The sequence below is a fragment of the Mastigoproctus giganteus genome, chromosome 10 (assembly GCF_048544385.1).
Source record: "Mastigoproctus giganteus isolate SK-2022 chromosome 10, ASM4854438v1, whole genome shotgun sequence".
NCBI lineage: Eukaryota > Metazoa > Arthropoda > Arachnida > Uropygi > Thelyphonidae > Mastigoproctus > Mastigoproctus giganteus.
Window position 1 is genome coordinate 53,057,130 of NC_143584.1, and position 21,385 is coordinate 53,078,514.

General features: G+C 40.2%; 1 protein-coding gene across 2 annotated transcripts in view; it reads left to right on the forward strand.

Moving 5' to 3' along the window:
* LOC150079033 (twitchin-like) overlaps positions 1–21,385 on the forward strand; it is a 2,795,346-nt gene that overhangs the window by 1,974,337 nt on the left and 799,624 nt on the right. For both annotated transcript variants that reach the window (XM_090382361.1, XM_090382360.1), the window contains one exon: positions 13,454–13,750. In XM_090382361.1, the coding sequence (XP_090238487.1) occupies positions 13,454–13,750 (297 nt within the window). The remainder of the gene's footprint in view (positions 1–13,453; positions 13,751–21,385) is intronic.

The window sequence follows — 21,385 nt, forward strand, 5'->3', positions numbered from 1 at the left end:
GCTTCTTGATTAGACCGGGGTTCGAGCCCGTGACCACCAAATATGGAGGATGCGGAAAGGTCAGGGAATGACCACCGCATATCCCCGGAGCAATATGGCCTTAGTTGCTAATGCTCCTAAAAACCAAACAACCAACACTTGCTTTCTTTCATCAAATGCCACTGCTACTACTACTACTAATCTAACAGATTATGTCTGAGTGTCATATTTTGTTATGTGCATTATTTTGTGCCTTGTTTGTGCAAAATGGTGTCACAAATGATGTGCCCCTCCTATAATTTTTTCCAATGTTTGAGTGTTGTATTTGTTTTGTTATGTGCATTATTTTGTGCCTTGTTTGTGCACAAAATGGTGCCTCTCCTATAATTTTTTCTGGATCTGCCACTGCGCACACACACACACACACACACACACACACACACACACACACACACACACACACACACACACACACACACACAACTCTTAAATTTGCATATTTTTTCCTAGACGGTTGCATATAACTAAAATCTGTATCAGTACCTGATTTAGGCCACAACTGGAAGAGTATAATGAAATATCTAACTTGATCGTTTAGGAATTTTACTAAAGAGGCCTCAAAGGTTAGAGATTACTTCTATAGAAGTTTTAATATAATACTACCCTACAATCGTAATTTATATAAATTAAAATAACACACACACACATAACATATTACAATGGCACCACGAAGATCTAAAATCATTAAAAATAAACCTTATGAAATTTTTAGCTTTGTCAAACATCCATTTTCTTTATCAATAATGAACCTATAGGACATAGCTGACACTTAACTTGTCAGTGCTGGTATGAAGTGGAATTACCAACCCACCTTCCTGAAATATATTTGATATATGAAACATGTCTGATTCATCTTTTAAGGACACTCTAAGCATGTCCTTCTACTCATATCTAATATATGAGTAGAAGGACATGATGTGCATGCAAGATGTAGTAATAATAGGGGAGAAAGTACCACAATATTTTTAAGAAGTTGGAAGATTAAAAAGAAAAGCAATAAATATAAAATTTTGAAATTATCAATAATGAATTACATACGAGATAAAAATTTTGAAATTATTAATTATAATTAGTTTGCAGCATTAATGCTATAACACCTTAGGCTGGCCAAGGTTGAAGGTGTTTCCTCTAATCCCATTTCAGGCAGCTTACCCATGAGTGCCGGCAGGAGGAGGAGGAGGATGATGATGCAGTGGGTGCAATGCATTCCTATCTCACACTGAAAATGGCCCCAAATTCCAATGGGGGATCCTCATTCCATACAAAAATAACACTTCTTCTCCTTGCTTTTCCCCAATTCATAGGAAACTAGCACCCAATAAAAACAAAATCATTGCTCTCTAACCTTTGTTCCACTCAGAGTATAAGCTTCATGCCTTTGCAAACCTTGCTGAACAACACAAGGTACTGAATGAAATCTCATAACAGACATCAAGTTGACTGCCTAATGAAATCTAATCCCTACTTAAAAAAAGAACATAAACATTAACACCATTAAAATAAAAAATTGGAAATAGTAAATAAATATTACTAATGAACTTAAAACCATCACACACACTGGATAAGTATTTTCTTGTATGAACACCAAACAGAAGGAAGGAAATAAAATAATTATAATAAGAAGCAAAAAAAAAAAAAAAAAAAAAAAGTTAAAATATTCTAACTGATAATAAGAATATGTATAAATTATAAAACCCATATAATGTGCTTATTAAAAGGAACCTGATTAAGAGGCCACTGCAAGACCACTAATTCACTAAAAACATTTTCAATGAGAAAGGAACTTCTCCAAGTTAAGAATGCAGGGCTGCCCCAATGACACTGAGCTTTTGAATATCTTCTTCAAAGGGAGAGCAACTAACTCTACCTGTCAACATTTATAGGAGAAATAGGTGACAACATTTTCCTATTGCAAAAGGGAGGTAAAAGGAAAACAGTGACTACCATTGAGATGTTTCAGAGGGCAGAGGAATGAAATAAAGAAAATGTTTAGAATAGTACATCAGACTTCCTCGAGCTATTACCTGTAATAGCTCCTGAATAGGACAGTGAAAAGAATTTGGGAAAAAAGATATAAGCATAGCTGCAATGTTAAAGCTGGCAACTATAGGCAGCTCATTACTTCTTACAAAAAACTGGAGTGCAACATGTCATTGAAGATACATTTCTTGCACTCACACCTGGATTTCTTCCCACCAAACTGTGGTGCTGTCAGTGATTAACATGGTGAGCACTTCCATCAAAACATCGTAGTGCTGGAACAAAGATACAAAAGCAGATGAAGTGCCAGCATGGTAGCCGATTATTGTTGGATGGTGAAAAGGGATGCTCTCGAAGCTGAATACAAGCAAAAGGCAAAAAGGTCCTGTGTTGATACAGGTATGTTCGCAGCTACATTTTACTGCCATATAAATTTAAAAAAAAACTTGTATAAATATAAAAAATTACTCTTTTCAAAAACAAGAGCCAATATGCCATTTTAATCACTATTTCCATGTTTAGAATATGTATAAAGTAAATTTACTTTCATGCCTATAACAAGATATGACCCAAAATTTGTTGTTCAGCATTATTGTCCCATACTTCTACTCTTTCTAAAGTAATAGAGAAATCAATTACCTGCCAACTCTTAACTATCTAGAAAACTTTCATGTGATCAATGATCACCAGTATGGATTCTGTTAGTGTAAATACAGTGGTGATATTCTGTTATTATGTTATATTATGTTGCTCATCTATGGACAAATCCAATGGAAAGTTTGGCAAAACTCAAGCAGTTACTCCATTTCAAAGGCTTTTGATCTTGTTTGGTTTAAATATCTTTTAAATAAGCTTCCATCTTATGGTTTGTCAACTGTTTTTTGTAATTGCATATCCAATTTTCTCTCTGACTGCTCACTGCAGGTAATGGTAGATGGCTCTCTGCCTTCCAACTTCTCTGCTAATGCTGTTGTTCCCTAAAGTTCAGTTCTTTCTCCCACTGTTTTCCTCCTGTATATTAATGACCTTCTATTGACCAGAAATCCAATCCATAGTTTTGCTGATACCATGATATCACGTTGCATACCCTTTTGGAGTTTGAGAAACCTTGCCCTGTACAACAGCTTCAACTTCTCAAATATACACTACCAATTCCTTAAATGCTGATCTCCAGGAAATTCTCCAGTAGGGGAAAGGTAACTTAGTTGATTTCAATCCTTCTAAATCCTTCAGTCCTGTCTTCCATCTTGCAAAAAAGATTCTTCTGCACCTATGCTTATCTTTGATGACACTCTGATTGCTGGGTGAGATCATATATCTCTATTGGGGATTATCCTGACTTCTTATCTCTCTTGGCATAAGCACATTACAAATATTGCTTCTTCTGCATCTAAAACACCGGGTTTTCTTTTTTGTGCTTGGCATTACTTTTCTTCCAGACAGCTGTTCACTCTGTACTAATGTCAATAAACGTCTTCTTTCATCTCAGCTTTCAATCCATACATGGTACTTAGTGCTATAGGTTCTAATACCTCTCTTGTTTGTTTGGGGTTTTTATAAAAAGAAAAGTAATAATAAATAAATACTTCCATACTGCTTATTCATTCTGGTGGCACTGCTTGTGTCTTACCACTTCAAGGTTACAAACATAGAAAGAAAATGTAATCTTTCAGGACTAAATGCAGCCAATGTAGACTATATAATCTCAATGTGTGGATTCTTATATATAGCTACCAGGTCCCTCTGAGTTTTCTAAAATAACCCAGAAAACTAAAGAAATGAGAGTTTCAATAAAAACACTGCTGAAAATCAGATGACTGAAATAAATTTAGACATAGCATCTGCAGCTCTTATCATTCTTGCTATCTGTGAACAGACCAACTAGGAAAGCTATCTCCCTTTCTAATTCAGAAAGAGCTAGGAGCAAAAGGCAGAATCCCTAAATCAGTTAAATTTCTAAGAGACATCTTGGTAGAAATCACTAGTTTCAAACAACCTGAATGCTACTGAGTGCAACAAGGTTTGGAGAGCACTAAGTTATAATAACCATTTACTAGAACTAAATATATTTATAGGCTTTTCTCAATCCACCTAAGGCTGGAACAACAAGTAGCTAATGACAAGAATATTTATCCCTGAGGTTTCCTTTCTATTTATAAGAAGCAAAATTGTTGGTTTTCTCTTGACATCTACTCATCTTACATCATAACTTGGCATGAATCCTTGAACCAGAAACTTTTTCAGTTCAGACTTTCCAGAACAGACTTATGTAGCTATGGAGAGAGAGAGAGAGAGAGAGAGAGAGAGAGCTGGGAGCACATATTGCATCATTGTCCTTTGTATGACTTTAGGGAAGAATTAAGATCCTCAATAAACAGATCATCGCCAAACAGTTTTGTTCCGAGCAATGAATATCTACTCATTCAGGATGTTGGCTCTTATCGGTCTTTGCAGACTTTTGCCAGGAACACTTTCCAGCATAACCTTACATTTCTGGTCAACACAAAAAAGACACTGGTATAAGTAACGAGGTGTAATAAAGTTACTTTGTATCATAAACTTTAAGTGGATTTTATCTCTTGTAAATAACTGTATATTCCATCATTTTATCTTACGATTTGTACCTGTGCACTCAATTCAGCTACCGGGTTAGGTATATAAAGGATGTAGGCATTTATGTTGTGCAATTGATGGCTATGCATTCACAATTTGTATTAAGGTTAGATACACTGTTGAAATCAAATTTAGCTCTGAATTTCAGCACTCATTTTGTTAGTAGTCATACATCTATATACTATTTGTATATACTTGTAAATTTTGATTAAGTTGTCAAAAATGTTAAATTTAAAGAAGTTGTTGTTACAAATTTTTTTTTTTTATAAGTTAACTTTAAAATGTTCAGTTAATAGTACATTGCAATTTTGTCCTATATTTTGGGGATTAAGTATTGGTTGCTGATAACTCTGTCATTGTTACTGCGAAATGTGGAGATTTCGTTAGTGTTAAATAGTTTTTATTTATTTTTGAAACAAGGTGCATTTGATCTAATGTTCTAGGAGCCGCCCTATCCTAAAACATACTTACTTACTTAGCCAGTGAGAACATGGTCAATGGAAAGAGGGGAGAAATAGTTCAAGAGGAGAAAGAGGAGGAAAGTAAAGAGGAGAAAGAAAGTATGAAATGTGTATAATAAAGGTGGCTATTTGCTCATTTAGAACTACAATGAGGCAGGACAAATGGGTTGTAGGACTCCTGCAATAGGGCGAGAAAGAATCTCTATTGTACTCGATCTCCTTAAGTGTTGTAGATGAAGATATACTTGATGAATTGGAAGAGCTGAAAATTTTATGAGAAAAAGCAAGTCCAGTAGAGAACTAAAATAGAGGTGATACCAACCCAGATAATATGATGCTCACCACACCAAGGCCTCCAATAATAATTAATAGACCTGTATCCTAACCTGCAATTCTGCTTCAAATTCCAGAAGCATGGCCATTTCCAGATTGTATGTAGAATAATATTAATATTTGTCAAATATAAATCTAAATACAATATCAATGAAGACTGTATAGGATTGCAATCCAGATGTCCAAACTACAAATGAAATCATGCTGCATACTCCCATTTCTATGACTATTGTACTGCATTGGTGTTTCCTCTGTCCAGATGGTAAATGGAGTTTCTCCCAACACTTACCACATTTCACTGTGCTGTTCTGTGCAGCCAATACAGTTCAGCCAGTTGTGTCACGTATTGAGTATCATGTAGTAAGTTTTATGTGACTAGCCATAAGCAACCAGAGAGAGGCAACCTTGTGGCTAAGGAAATCCTTAGCCACAAGGAAGCACACCACCACTATTGAAACCTTTGAGAGGCTGTCCTGAATCCACCTAAGGCTGAAAAAACAACTTGCCCGTGGTGAATGGAAAAGAGGTGGGGAAGAAATAGTTCAACAGTTAGCAAGGTAAAGAGGAGAAATAAAGTATGAAATGTGTATAATAAAGGTGACTATTTGCTCTTGTAGAACTACAATGAGGCAGAACAAATGGGTTGTAGGACTCCTGCAGTAGGGTCAGAAAGAATCTCTGTTTTCCTCAAGACACTGTAAACTTTCAGCAGGAGTATGGAATAATACCTCCCCTATGCAGATCGACCAGGTAATCCTATACCATCAACATAAAACAGTCTACATTGGCAATGAGAGAATTTACCAGTTTTGGTCATGAGAAGTATCCTACACCAGAATAGGAAAACATCTGGCACAAGCAGGAAGAGAGAGAGAGATCCTGCTCATGGGACACTCAGGGATGGTCATCAAGAGAATTTCCACACGAAGCAAGACCATATTATTATTTTATTTATTTATTTTATTATTAGCTTCTTTTCTTCTTCTTTGGTCCTTAGCTGGCAGCTGGGGGAGGCGGTTGGCCACGCAACCAGTATGCTGCTGTAGGTGCCGCAGGGTTTCGGACTTGCTCTGTGATGTTCTTCCATACCTTACGATCCATGGCTTCAGTCCTGGCCTGGTTAAGGTCGAGACGTCGGCTCTTCAAGTCATCTTCCACTTGCTTGGCCCACGTTTTCCTAGGCGCGGTCCGTTGGATGCTCCATTGGGTGGGTCGTTGTCTCCAAAGGAGTGTGGATGGTATTCTGTTCGTGCCCATTCTACATACGTGGCCAAACCATCTGAGCCTTCGCTTCTGGATTTGGTTGCTGTTGGCATCTGGCGCGGATGGTATCATTAGTGATGCGGTCGCGAAGAGAGATGCCCAAGATCTGCCGCAGGCATCGCATTTGGAATACCTCAAGTTTGTTCAAATCTAACTTGAGACAAATCCATGTTTCCGATCCGTAAAGAAGAATGGGCAGGATCAAAGTCCGGAAGAGTCGGATTTTAGTCTTTGTGGAAATGTTGGTCCTCTTCCACAGACACCATTTGAGCGAGGCGAATGCAGTGGCCGCCTGTCCAATTCTGCTGTGGATTTCCATGGTGGATGCAACTTTCTTCTCCTGGACCAGCGACCCAAGGTATTTAAAGTCCTGCACTTGCTTGATCTGGACGCCTTCGAGATAGATGGTGGCTTGCGACCCATCTGTTGTCAGGGCCTTTGTCTTACCAGCATTGATCTTCAAACCGTATGGCCGGGCAATGTCGTAGAGGATGTCCGTGGCTTCAGCGTCGTTACCGGCAAGGATAGCACTATCATCAGCAAACATCAGGTCAGTCACATAGTGATCCTTGTCATATTGTATGCCCTGTCTGTTTCTGAATGCTTGCCTCATAATGGCGTCAACCACGATGTTGAAAAGCAACGGGGAGGCTACATCCCCTTGGCGGACTCCAGTTTGGATGGTAAATTCCTCTGATAAATCGTTCTGGATGTGCACCTGGCTGGTTAAACCGTTGTATGCAGTTTGGAGGAGTGTGATGACTTTTCGAGGTACATGTTCAACCTCAAGTAGTTTCCATAAGGCAGGCCGGTGGACACAGTCGAAAGCAGACTTAAAGTCAATGAAAACAATGACGGTTCGCTGTCCACACCGGATCCTCTCCTCCATCAGCTGACGAATGGCAAAGATTTGATCACAGCATCCTCGCCCGGGTCTAAATCCTGCCTGTTCTTCTCGACTGGTTTGCTCGCGATGTTTTTGCAGTCTTGACTGGATGATCTTCATAAAGACCTTTCCGATGATGGAAAGGAGGCTGATGCCACGGTAGTTCTTGCAGTCCCGGTTATCACCTTTCTTGTGGATCGGTACGATAATGGCTTTCCTCCATGTTAACGGAATTTGTTCAGTGCACCAGATGGTTTTGAGGAGTGAGTGTAGTCGGCGAAGCAGTACATCTCCCCCGGCTTTGATCGCTTCTGTGGTGACTTGGTCCACTCCTGGTGCCCTGCCATGCTTCAGGGATTGTATGGCTGCTTTCACTTCTTCTACTGTAGGCTCAACATCGACCATGGAGACCTCAGGGGGGTCGATCGAGAGTGCTGTTGCTGGCGGTCCCTGAGGTGGGTCGTGATTATACAAAGCTTTGAAGAATTCACTCCATCGTTGCAGGCATTCGGATGGTGATCGCACGAAGGTCCCATCAGCATTCTTGATGTTGTCACTAGTCAATTTGGTCTTTCCACTCAGACATCTGAGGGTGCGGTAGAGAGTGCGATACTCGTTTTTGGATGCCGCCACTTCAAGATCGTCTGCCACTTGGTTCCAGTATGCTTCTCTTTCTGCTGTCATTCTTTGTCGGACTTCTCGGTTTAGCTGCCGGTACCGTTCAAAGTCGGCCTGTTTTGCCTGTTTCCAACTTTGCCTGTTTCCGTTTGTCCACGAGGTCGAGGCACTCGTCTGATATCCATGGTTGCGTTCGACGTCGGGCAGGTGGACATAGGGGCTTGGCACATTCCAGGATGGCATCAGAGATCTGCTTTTCTTCTTCATTTATATCCTCGGGCACGGCCAGCATCTCGAAGCGGTTGGATAGGGCGATCTGATATGCCTGTTTGTTGGCAGCATTCATTACCTGCCTCCAGTCCAGCTTGGCTGACCGAGATGATCTTTTTGCATGCCGTAATTTGAGCTGCACCTTAGCCCGGATGAGGTAGTGATCAGATCCGCAATCAGGTCCCCTCATGGCACGAACGTCCATGAGTGATGAGCGAAATCTGGCATTGATCAAAATGTAGTCCAGGATTGCTGAGTCCTTGCCAGATGGATTTCGCCATGTAAGTTGATGTTTTTGAGGGTGCTGGAAATGGCTGTTTCCAATGATCAGGTTGTTAGATGCGGCAAAGGACAACAAACGTAAGCCGTTGTCATTGATCTTCCCATGGCCAAACTTGCCCATTGTTGTTTCCCAACCAGATCTGTCCACGCCAATATGGGCATTAAAGTCCCCTGTGAGGATGATCACTTCTGTCTGCGGAATTGAATCCAGCGTATGTTGGAGCTGGTTGTAGAAGTCATTCTTGGTCGGGTCCAGGCTAGTCTCAGTTGGCGCATAGGCGGAGATAATATGGGTCTTGATGGTGCCCTTGACAGTAAGGACTGCCAGGCGGTCTGATATTGGTTGGAAAGCGATCACACTACTGGTGGCCTGAGCATCGACCATAAAGCCCACTCCTGCTTCTCATTTCTCACCACCAGAATAGAATAGCATAACCGCTTCATTAGGTGCTGGTGGTTGGATGATCATCGTTCCAGACCCGGTGAGCCTTAATTCGGATAATGCCGCGATTGATATCTTGCACCTAAGTAGTTCTTGGGCAATGATTTCCTTTTGTCCAACGTGGTGCCCCGTTCGAACATTCCATTCGCCAATGTTAATTGTCCTTTTTGGCGTAGTAAGCTTATTGCTGTGGCCAGTGATCCACTTCACACCAGCACCCTGGGTCCCCAGTGCTGGCGCATCGGCTACCCCGGATGCGGTAACATTGTTATAACAGCTTGTTCTGTGGCCAGTGGTCCACTTCACACCAGTACCCTGGGTCCCCAGTGCTGGCGCATCGGCTACCCCGGATGCGGTAACATTGTTGTAAGAGCTTGTTCCGAATTTCATGCGGTTTCTTTCCTAGTTTCCCCGGTTTCCCGGTTCTGGTCATTTCGGCAGGATGACCACCCTCCTCCTTTCGCAGCCGGGCTTGGGACCGTCCATGGCAGAGTTATTATTAGCTATATGGTGCAAGGAAGCCTGAGGCTTATGCTGCACCAACCAAAAAAAAATTTCTGAGTAACCCAGAGAGAGAGAGAGAAAGAGAGAGAGGGGGGGGAGGAAATCACCAAGAAAGAGAAGAATGATGATATCCGGTGCAAGACCCTGGGTGTTCCAAGCCTGTACTCGCCAGATGTGAGCCAACCTGTTGTTGTGGAAGTAAATAGTTTGAATAAATTCAGGGAAGAATTAGACAAACTAAGACAAACTTTTACCAACAGCAAATTCAAAATGGGGAGCATTCAAAGAATTTATCTTGGAAGCTACTAGGCTTTACCTACCAACTAAGTGATCACAGTGTGCAAATCTCTTCCCTTTGACCATCAGGGGCAAAGGGAAGGGTCCCTACCTTCGCAAAGGCGACCACGGTGGTCCGAGACACCATTTAAACTTGATACGGCGGGACCAAACCGATGACGCCACCAACAGCAAACTCAAAACGGGAAGCACACAAAGAACCCATCCCAGAAGCCACCAGGCTTCACGCACCAACCAAGAAACATTCCTCAAGGCCCAGGCCCAAATGGACGCCAGACGAACCAATGAGACACATGGCAGAGAAGAAAAATGCATGGGACACACATAAATTAATGGGTGACACGGAAGCCCGTGACAGACACAAGCTGGTCCGCAACCAAGTCACAAAGGAGATCAGGCAGGCAAAGGCAGACCACGAGAAATCCCCGGCAAAGGATGCAAAGAAAAACAGCAAAGAGCTCCTCACCCATGCAAACTCCAGAAGGAAAAGGACGAATCAGACTGGTCCACTGGACATCGACGGCTCAAGTGCCGGTGACCCCGCTCAGGCGACTAACAAACCAAACGAGCACCCTGCATCTACATTCACCCATGAGGAGCCACTCAGGGAGGGGAACGCCAGAGGTGAGCCAAACTCTGGCAGTGAGCTGGATGACCCTGCAACAACTGAGAGGAAAGTGGAGGAGAAACTGCTGAAGACAAACACAAAAAAGGCACCCGGGGCGGATGGGATCCATCCAGCTATACCAAAGGAGGCAGCAAAGGATATGCCATCACAGTCCTTAAAAATCAAATCAAATTATTACTTAGCAGCACTGCAGCTTGTCATTCATATCTGTATGTGTATTTGTCTATAGCAGCATGTGTTCACAAGCCAACATGCATGTTGTGCAGGCTAAAACAGCTGGAATAACACTCAAAGGTGTTATTCCAGATGTTTTTGAATATTGCCTATATTCTTTTGAATATAGACAATATTCAAAGGTGTTATTTATCACCAAACAATGATGGCGATAAAAGCAAGAACAATTATATTCATGAGTTTGGGTTGCATATACTGGTGTGCTCTCTGTATTTGAATGTCGGAAATGTAAAGTAGGTTTGTATTTTTTAGTCTATTCTAATATATTCCTTTTATTGGAACCAATATGTGGTGAGAGGACATCAGATCCAAAATAAAAATTAAACAAAAAGAATGTGATGCTGCTTGTATTCTAGATTTGTATTATCATTGGAATCGCAGCCTAGGCTCCAGCAGGCTATCATCATAGGGAATCATTATCTTTGCCATGTGCTGCAAACCATGGATCTCCCGTTATGTTGGGAAATACATGGTTTACAGCATGTGGCAACCATCTAATGGATTTCCTGGCATCTATATCTGATCTAATTTATTGCTTGCCAGATATTGATCATTCCTTTGGTCCTGTGGTAGTTGAGGAGTTCAGGCCCTGAAATACATGGTTTTAAGCATGTGGCAACCATCTAATGGATTCCCTGGCATCTATATCTGAGCTAATTTATTGCTTGCCAGATATTGATCATTCCTTTGGTCCTGTGATAGTTGAGGAGTTCAGGCCCTGAATCAGAAAAAAATTCACATGAATACAAATGATATAAATCCTTCTTCATGGATGCAAACATGGTCTATTCCTATCAGAAAACTATACCATTGAACCTGATATGGTCATCTCATCAAAGAGGCCCAGAACTGAAGACAGATCAGAATCAACATCCTGATTCCTGATAATACTTGCTAGCAAAAAAGTCCATAGAGGAAATGTCACCCTTCTTCAGCCAGAATTGTTTGGAAGGGTTGGCAGGCTTCTCCGAGTCAGTTAAACTGCCGTATTTGGGCAACAGCCTTGTAGAGACAAAAAAAAAAAAAAAAAACTCACAACATCTCCTCCATTTGGGAGATGTTATGAGTGTTTTTGGGGAAATACCAAAATGTAATTTGTAATTTGGTATTCACCAACCACCACAAGACACTGAGCCTATTCCAAAGCATGGTCTCAGAATGGGATTTTCATGAAGTTCTTGAAGAGAAAGTTTCTTTTGAATTAAAATCACAAGGGTGAAGCTGCAAATTGATTTTTAATGTGTAAGGATGAGAATCTGTTCCAATAGAAACTATATCCTTACTTTTAATTCATCATCATCATCATCTCTTAATTCAATAATAGCTGGGTACCTTCATTACTCAGTATATATCACTAAGGTGTTTACATTTTTCCTGACAGAAGTATGAACATTTGCACATGGGCTGTTGCTGTCATGCTCTCACTGTGGTGCTAAATATGACAAAATAAGGAATGTTCACCTCCAAAACCTATATATGTTAACTTCCAAGAGCACTCTGCATACAGTCCTTGGCGCATTGTAGCCTTAGTTGCTAATGCGCCAAAAAATCCAAACAAACAAACAAACAAGCATACAGTAGAGCATGCCTAGCTTTAGAAGGAATTCCAGTTCAAATTAGTGTTATTTTAATGGTATTACCAATATTTGCCACTCATACCCATGTGTATCTATTTTATCTGAAGTGTTATTCATGTACCAATTTGCATGTTGTTGAAGGCAAAAAATCCGGAATCACTTCCTGGGAAAGCTCTACTACTCCCTCCACCTGAGATTGGCTAACTGTTAACTACTAGTATCAGCTCCAGTCGAGAAGGACTTTAGAAATTCCTCCAATTGTAGATGAGAATTGAAACTAGGTCTCTCCAAATGAGTGGTAGGGATGTATAGTGCTGACTAGACTGCCACAAAGGACAGCATTGGAATGAAGAAAAATAAATACAAAGACTTAAATTAAGATTGAACATATTATACCAGGGGGCAAGAAAAGTAGTATACCCAATAAATACTCCAAAATGGAAAATTTTACAAAACAGAAACCTTGTTGGTATGATACAAGCAGAAGGCAAATGCATACATGACATTACTGAAACATATAACAAACTGGGATGACATTCTGCCATCCGTTCTTAACCTGTGCTCTATTACCACAGATTTCCACATCCATTCTTAGCATCGTCTTCAAAAATTAATGCTGGTCTTCCAAAAGGTCCTGTTCTTTCTTTCACTCTTTTTCCTCTTGCATGTTAATGACCTTCTTCTACTGTTTAGAAAGCTTATTTTTAGTATTCAACAGTTAATAAATACAGTTATGTATATATTAATGCAATAGCATCATTAATACATAGCCATTTCTGAATAAACAAAATATTTATAAGGCGGCATTGTTTTAGCCTCAAGCGCTTGCAGCTTGAGGCTTTAGCCCTAAATGCATCTTAGTCTAAATACAGTTATATAATCTATGCATATTTTTCTTTAGTGTTCCATGAGCCAGTTTTTCTGATGATAAATGTAGAACTAAGAAAACTTAAATTATTTAATCAGATTGCTTACTACCTTGTGGAAGCATATAAACTTTATAATTCAATACCCTTCTATTTTTAGATCGACCAGGACCACCAGAAAATGTTAGAGCTGAGGAAATGGAAGGAGATTCTCTTACCCTGCGTTGGATGCCACCAAAAGATGATGGTGGTTCAGAAGTTTCTAATTATGTTGTAGAAAAGCGAGAAAAAGGCACAACTAGTTGGTCACGAGTTAATAGCTTTGTTGTTGGAACAGCATGTCGTGTTCGAAATTTGCTTGTTGGTCATCAGTATGAATTTTCAGTAAAGGCTGAGAATCAATATGGTATCAGTGACCCTGCTTTAACTGAGCCCATTTATGCTAAACTTCCATATGGTGAGTGGTATTCTTAATAAACAAACTATTATGTTTTCCTTCTCTTTAAATACCATCACATTCACCATTTACTTATTTCTGCATACTAATAAATACTCAGAAATAATTTATATAAAATCAGAAAATATACAGTTAATGAAACTACTTTCTGATTTCATGTAAATTTAGATAATTTTAAATTATTAAATTAAATTAAATTACAATAAAAATATATTTAATAACTTTATCTTGTAAGGATGGCTTATTTTCTGGTAGAAAAACACTAAAAAAAAACCACATTTAATAACTTTATCTTTTAATAATGGCTTATTTTCAGATAGAGAAAACATGTACTAGGTGCAACTTTTTATCTTATCATTAAAATTTTTATTTTATCTTATCACCAACTTGCTTTTGCTTACAGGAGACATATTTAAAAGAAAACGAGGACCCTTACTCGCATAACTATTCAATTATTCACAAAGACAGAGCTGGGGATGGACATACCCACAAAAGGATTGCCTTTCTTGTGGATAACCATGCCTCTTTTCAAGCTATGCTATGTTACATTGGTGTTTTGGAGGGGAATTCATTATTGTGCCGGGCTGGGCTTTATCGTTCTATACACCCGAAATTCCGCGCAATATGCCAACGTACTGGCAATGGTTTGGATGCTATAAAATCTTAATTAAAGCATATTCCAGAAAACATCAATGAACTTAAGTGACTGCCTAATGGCTTTTATAATAGGACAATGATCTCGAGCCCTAAAGATCTATTCAGCTGCGTGAGGAATAGAACCTGCAGCTTCAATCAGCGTTGTGTTTTTCACTACAAGACCCTATCTGTTATAGTCAGATCTTGAAGTGCTGCAATAATAGTTCTTTATTCTAAAACTTATGTTATGGTTGAGGTACAGCAAGAGAATAGGTCTGAGGCAGGGATACTCAAACAAAACATAATTTATTATCAAACTATAGTAGAAAACTACATATAAGTACAGAACATCTTTTCTTACATGCTTAACATTAATAAGCAATGGGAAGACACCTTATGTGCCTCTAGCTAGTGATGTGAGTTAGTTTTTTTTTTTTTTTTGTTAGTTGTTGGCACATCAGCTTCTATGGCCACATTGCACCTCCCAAAGTTTTTGCATTTTTACTGTGATCCAAGCCCGAGGCGGGAATTGAACCCGCGACCTTTGGGTTGCCAGTCAGCCACTTTACCTGTCACTAACTCACAGCCGACCGGGCTAGCCAGCTAGCGTTCTTTGTGTGATTCTTCTACGTTATCTTGCTCATCTCTGGCTTGCAGTCCATGTCCTGGGGAGTGTAGAGGTATATAACAATTGGGTGTTGTGTAGCAACATTAAGAATAAACTAATCAAGTTAAACTCTAATTTACAGAAATGTGTCATGATGTATTGCAATAACAATTATATTACTGAGGAGGAATGCTTATGTATTAAAAGAGGGCAAGAGTAAGATAAAACTTACCAGTATAAAGAATGACTCTGTCCACTATATCTCAACCAGCGACTCTGTCATTACAATCAGTTCAGCTGGTGGTCGAAGTATAGTTGTAGTGATGGTCTTAGCTTTCATCGTTCCCTCACTTATTTCTCTCTTGAAGGCTGGCACAACTCCTACACAGGTTCTAAGACTTGTTTTTTTCTTTCTCCGTATCTTTCTGTGTATACAGGGTGATTCACTACCAGTGCGACCAACTTGCAGGAGGTATAGGGAGCACAAAGACGAATCGGAATCACATAGCATTGCAGGGTCCGAAATGCCTTCGTCATGCGGTAGAGGACATTGAACGGGAGGTCGCGTGAACAGTGCCCGCTGGAGGTCAGCATTTGCGAACTGTTTCTGTTGAAGAAACCGTTGTGTTTCCGGAGTGGATAATCCGCAGGCTCCCATGATTGGACGCGTTGCAGATGGTATGAACTCATTTGGTTTGTTGACAGTATCCTCCATACAGTGGATTGGGAAATACCCAATCGTTGGCCTATCGCTCGAGTACTCGTACTCGGATTGCCTTCTGCAAGACGTAGGACATTCTCCTCATTGTCTGGCGTCCTCGTCGTTCGCTCTCGATTCATGGTACCTCTCATGAAACAACCAGTCTCACGTAACCTTCTGTGCACACGTGCAAAAATTGTATGATGAGGAGCACGCCTGTGCGGGAAACGTTCCTGGTACAAGCGCAGAGCGGCGTGCCCATTACATTCCGCAGCTCCATACGTGAGGTGCATGTCGGCCAGTTCAACGTTTGAATACTCGTCCATCCTACTGCCTCGGGAACCAGTTCGCAAATGCTGACTTCCAGCGGGATCGCTGTTCACACGACCTCCCATTCAACGTCCTCTACCGCATGACGAAGGCATTTCGAACCCTGCAATGCTATGTGATTCCGATTCATCTTGTGTCCCCTACACCTCCTGCAAGTTTGTCACACTGGTAGTGAATCACCCTGTATATAGGTCCCTTCTCATATGCACTTCCCACACTCCCATTGATCCGGTGCTTGTTCTTGTGGGTAGGGGAAGACTAATCTTCAGGGCTGACATCTGGAGACTAAAACAGAAAGGGAGTTACAGCCATATGGAAACGAAACTCATATTTGTTCAGGGTGAGAGTTCACAATCTCCAGACTTGTGAATCTAATTTCTTTGAAAGGAACTGATATCTGGCAGGGTCAAATCAGAAATAGAAGTTGCAACTGCATGAAAATGACATTCATATTCATTCGGGGTGAGAGTTCTTGATCTCCGAACTCGGGAATCCAATTTCTGTGAAAAGAACTGATTGTATAATCTACTCTACAGTTATCAGATTAGGGTTTCGCCTTAAGAGTCTGTTTTCAATAGTTACAGCTTCTTCTAATGCGATAAAATGATCAAACACTTCGTCTCCCAAAAAGTACTACAGTAGAGGAACAAAATTATAGGGATGTAGGCAGATAATAGGTAAAATACAGGCATTTTACAGTTACTTATCACCAACTAGAGATGGTAGCAGTTCATCTAATAGTAGAGTTCTTCTTAACTGTTTGCTCCCTCTATTTTCCATCTAGGAATGACATATCTAGGCAGACCTTGATGAACTCATTAAGCAATTGCCATCCCCTTTTTTATTACTAGGGAATTCAGTGGACATAATACTCTGTGGGGTAGTGCTGACATCAATGGAAGGGGTTGGATTTTGGAGCATATATGCTCAAAAACATTAGTTGAGGCATATGATGCAAGAAAGCTTTCAGCATCAGCCAAATAAAAAAAAAAAAACTCTCATTTCACCCATTCATTCACTCCAAATGCCTGTCTAGCTCAGCCTAAGTTTATTTGAGCTATCAACTTCCACAACAACAGATGGAAGTCTGTTCCAACAATCAACTACTTGCTAGCTAAAGGCAAATTTCCACACATCTATTCTACAACTGTCTTTCCTCAATTTGAATCTATGCCCCCTCAGGTTCGTAATCTGAGCAAGAGGAAGAATCCCATCAGCATTGAGTTGCTCAACCCATTCAAGACCTTATACACCTCAATCAGATCACCTCACAGGTGCCTAGTCTCCAGGCACAGCAATTTGCAGAACTTAAGCTTTTCTTGGCAAGAGCAACCACTTATTCCCCTCACCAATCTTATTGCCCTTCTTTGCAAACAGTGCAACTCAGTTACAGTGCATATTTATGAATGTTATAATAAGAGAATATGAGAAAAAAAAAGGAAATATTTATTATTTAACATCTAAATACTAATAGTCACAAAACCCACATCAATGACAATAGTTCACAGTTTAATAACATGAAAATCACAGACTAAAATTCGCAAAAAAAATGCAAATTATAATCAAATGTGCAAGTATTATAATAATCTTATTTTTCTTTGCTTATATATCAATCATTTCATTTATTAATTTTTCAATAACTCGTTCTGGCTTTTGTTATCTTCATGAAATCTTGCAATGTTCATGTCACATTCGAATTCTTAATTTTGTCATTTCAATTCATTGTGCTGCTGAAAGAAATTTCAGCACTAGCAGTTGAAATAGAAATACAGCATAGCTTCATGCGAAAATACGTAACTTCATACATCTTTAACTCAACATATCCAGTATTTGATTCCAAAATTGACTATTGTTTATTAAATTGGTTTTCTGTTTTTTTTTTTTTTTTCAGTTCATCTAATGTCATTCCACAAAGGATCAAAGTTACAGTTTAGACTAGAAAAGATTATCTTAATGTCATCATTAACATTAGCATTAGTTGAGGCATATGATAAAAGAATGCAAGCTTCTACAGCATCAGCCAAAAAAAAAAAAAAAAAACACTTCCACTTCACCCCTCTGTTTGTTCGAAATACCTGTCCAGCTGAGCCTTAAACTTATTTAGGCTATCAACTTCCACGACAAGGGATGGAAGTCTGTTCCACCAACCAACCACCCGCTGGCTAAAGGCAAATTTCCACACGTCTATTATACATCTGTCTTTCCTCAATTTGACTATTGAATTTATGCCCTCTCAAGTGATTATTCTGAGCAAGAGGAAGAATCCCATCAGCATTGAGCATGCTCAAACCATTCAAGGCTTTATACACCTCTATCAGATCACCTCGCTGGTGCCTAGTCTCCAGACACTGTAATTTGCAAAACTTAAGCCTTTCTTCGTGACAGTACCCCTTTGTTTCATTCACTAATCTTGTTGCCCTTCTCTGTACTCTTTCCAGCAGCTCTACATCCTTCTTGAAATGAGGCCTCCAGACCTGTATACAGTACTCTAGGTGTGGCCTGACCATTGCCTTATAAAAGGGAATAATCACCTCGTTATCCCTGCTAGAAAAATTCCTATGTATCATTGACAATACACCATGAGCTACTCTTGCAGCCCGTCTGCACTGCACAGAGAACTTCATATCTGCCTGCACAACCACCCCCAAGTCCCTTTCATTCTCTACCACTGTCAGTGTAGTACCATAGAGTTGATACGTTGCTCTGGGGTTGCTGTTTCCCATATGTAGTACTTTACATTTGTCAATGTTAAACTTCATTTGCCACCTCTCAGACCATCTGCTCAACCTTTCCAGATCCTGTTGCAGCAGCATAGTATCAGTAGTGTCCTTGACAACCCTGCCTACCTTTGTATCGTCTGCAAACTTCGACATTAAGCTTGATATACCATCATCAATATCATTTATAAATACAGAAAACAATAAAGGACCCAATACTGAACCCTGAGGGACTCCACTAATAACATTAGTCCACGATGAGCAGTGTCCATTGATTACCACTCTCTGTCTTCTCCCCCTCAACCACCCCTTTATCCATAGCAGCAATTTGCCTCCAATGCCACACTGCTCCAATTTGTGCAACAGTATCAAAAGCCTTTCTAAGATCCAAGAATATAATATCAAAGTTATTCCCTGCATCCAGTTCTTTTGTGAATGCATCATAGTATCTAATCAAATTGGTCAGGCAAGACTTCCCCTTAACAAAACCATGCTGTGTCCGAGCTATAACTGAAGTCTTGTCTAGATGATCCTGCAGTGCTTCTTTAACCAGTGCCTCCATTAATTTTCCGGGAACAGAAGTTAAACTCACAGGTCTATAATTACTTGTGTCAGCCTTTGATCCTCCTTTGTGAATTGGGGTCACATTTACACATCTCCAGTCCATGGGTACCTCCCCTGAGTCCAAGGAAGCTCTCATAATTATGGCTAAGGGTTTGTTTACTTCCTTTGCTGCCTCTTTTAATATAACTGGATAGATCCCATCCACCCCAGGTGCCTTTCTTGTGTTTATCTTCAACAATTTCTCCTCCACTTTACTCTCAGTTATTACAAGATTCTCTAGCTTACTGCCAGAGTTGAATACACCTCTGGCATTCCCCTCGCTGAATAACTCCTCATGTGTGAATGTCGATGCAAAATATTCATTTAGTTTGTTAGCTACCTGAGCAGGATCATCAACAGTTGACCCATCGATATCAAGTGGACCAATCTGATTCATCCCCTTCCTTCTAGAGTTTACATAAGTAAAGAACTGTTTGCTGTTTTTCTTCGCATCCCTTGCCAAGGATTTCTCATAATCTGCCTTCGCCTGTCTAACCTCCTTTGTAACTTGGTTACAGATCAACTTGTATCTATTATAGGCTTCTGTGTCACGTGTTAATTTGTATGTATCCCATGCATTTTTCTTCTCTGCCATATGCCTCATTAATTCATCTGACATCCATTTAGGCCTAAACCTTGAACAATATTTCTTAGTTGGTATGTAAAGCCTAGTAGCTTCCAAGATAAGTTCTTTGAATGCTTCCCATTTTGAATTTGCTGTTGGTAACATCATCAGTTGATTCCACTGTATAGAATTTAAATACTGTCTCATTCCATTGTAGTCGCCTTTACGAAAGCAGTACCCCTTCCCTTTACCCCTAATGGTAGTTACCTCTTTGAGTAAATCCCACTTCAGAACACTGTGATCACTGCCACCTAGTGGTTCATTTATCTGCAGATTCTTAATGCATGCAGAATCACTACTGATAATCAAATCAAGAGTATTACTCCCTCTAGTTGCCTCCCGAACATGCTGATGTAGAAAACAATCATCCAATAAATCCACAAAAGCCTTGCTAGTGTGTGAGTGACCAGTCCCCAAATTCCAGTCAATATCTGGGAAATTCAAATCCCCCATTATAAGACTCTCTGATTTACTGGCCCACTCTATTTCTCTGTACAGTTTCTTATTATACTCATCAGAGTCATTAGGCCTATAGCACACTCCTACTCTCAATCTTGATCTCCCAATGCTTATGTCACACCAAACTGACTCGACACTGCACTGTCGAGCAATGTCGACTGGCTTCACTTCCTTGGATTTATGTATTTCTTAACTAATAGCATAACCCCTCCTCTCTTCCAATCCTGTCTATCCTTTCTGTAGACATTGTACTCCCCAAATTCCAGCTCTGCATTCCTTATATCTGTGTGACACCACGTCTCTGAAATCCCAACAATATCTGCCTTTGATGTTTTGAGCAATACCTCAAATTCATCAAATTGATTTACTAAACTCCTAGCATTGGTGTACACGCAAGTATACATGCACCTGCTCTTCCTCTTAGCCACCCTAACACAACCCATGTGTTTACTTGTACCCCCATGATTCCCAGCAGTCTCTGAAATATCCTGCATCTTATTTTCCAGGCTGCTGCTCATTCCAATAGAAGCAGTGCAAGAATCACTTTCTCCTCTGCCAGTGGCTACTGTTAATCTATTAGTCCTTGTATCCCCCCGATCTAGCAGTTTTCCGACCCACCTAACACTGCCTCGATAGCATCAACAAACATTCTTGCACCCTTTCTATTTAAGTGTATCCCATCCCTGTAGAAGCAGTCTCTCCTGTTAACAAGTACAGACCAGGCTGAAAAAAATTCTACCCCTTGAGCCCTGCACAATCTTTCCAGGGCCAAATTGATCGACAGGGCTCTCATCATATACTCCCTCCTATCGTGTCTTGTCTTGGCAGAATTGCAGACACTTTCAAATTCAACCCTAATTCACGGCTTTTTTTCATCAGTGACCTGTACTTGTTAAGTAATTCCGCCGGTCTCCTACTCTTAATATCATTAGTGCCAACGTGTACAACTATATCACCT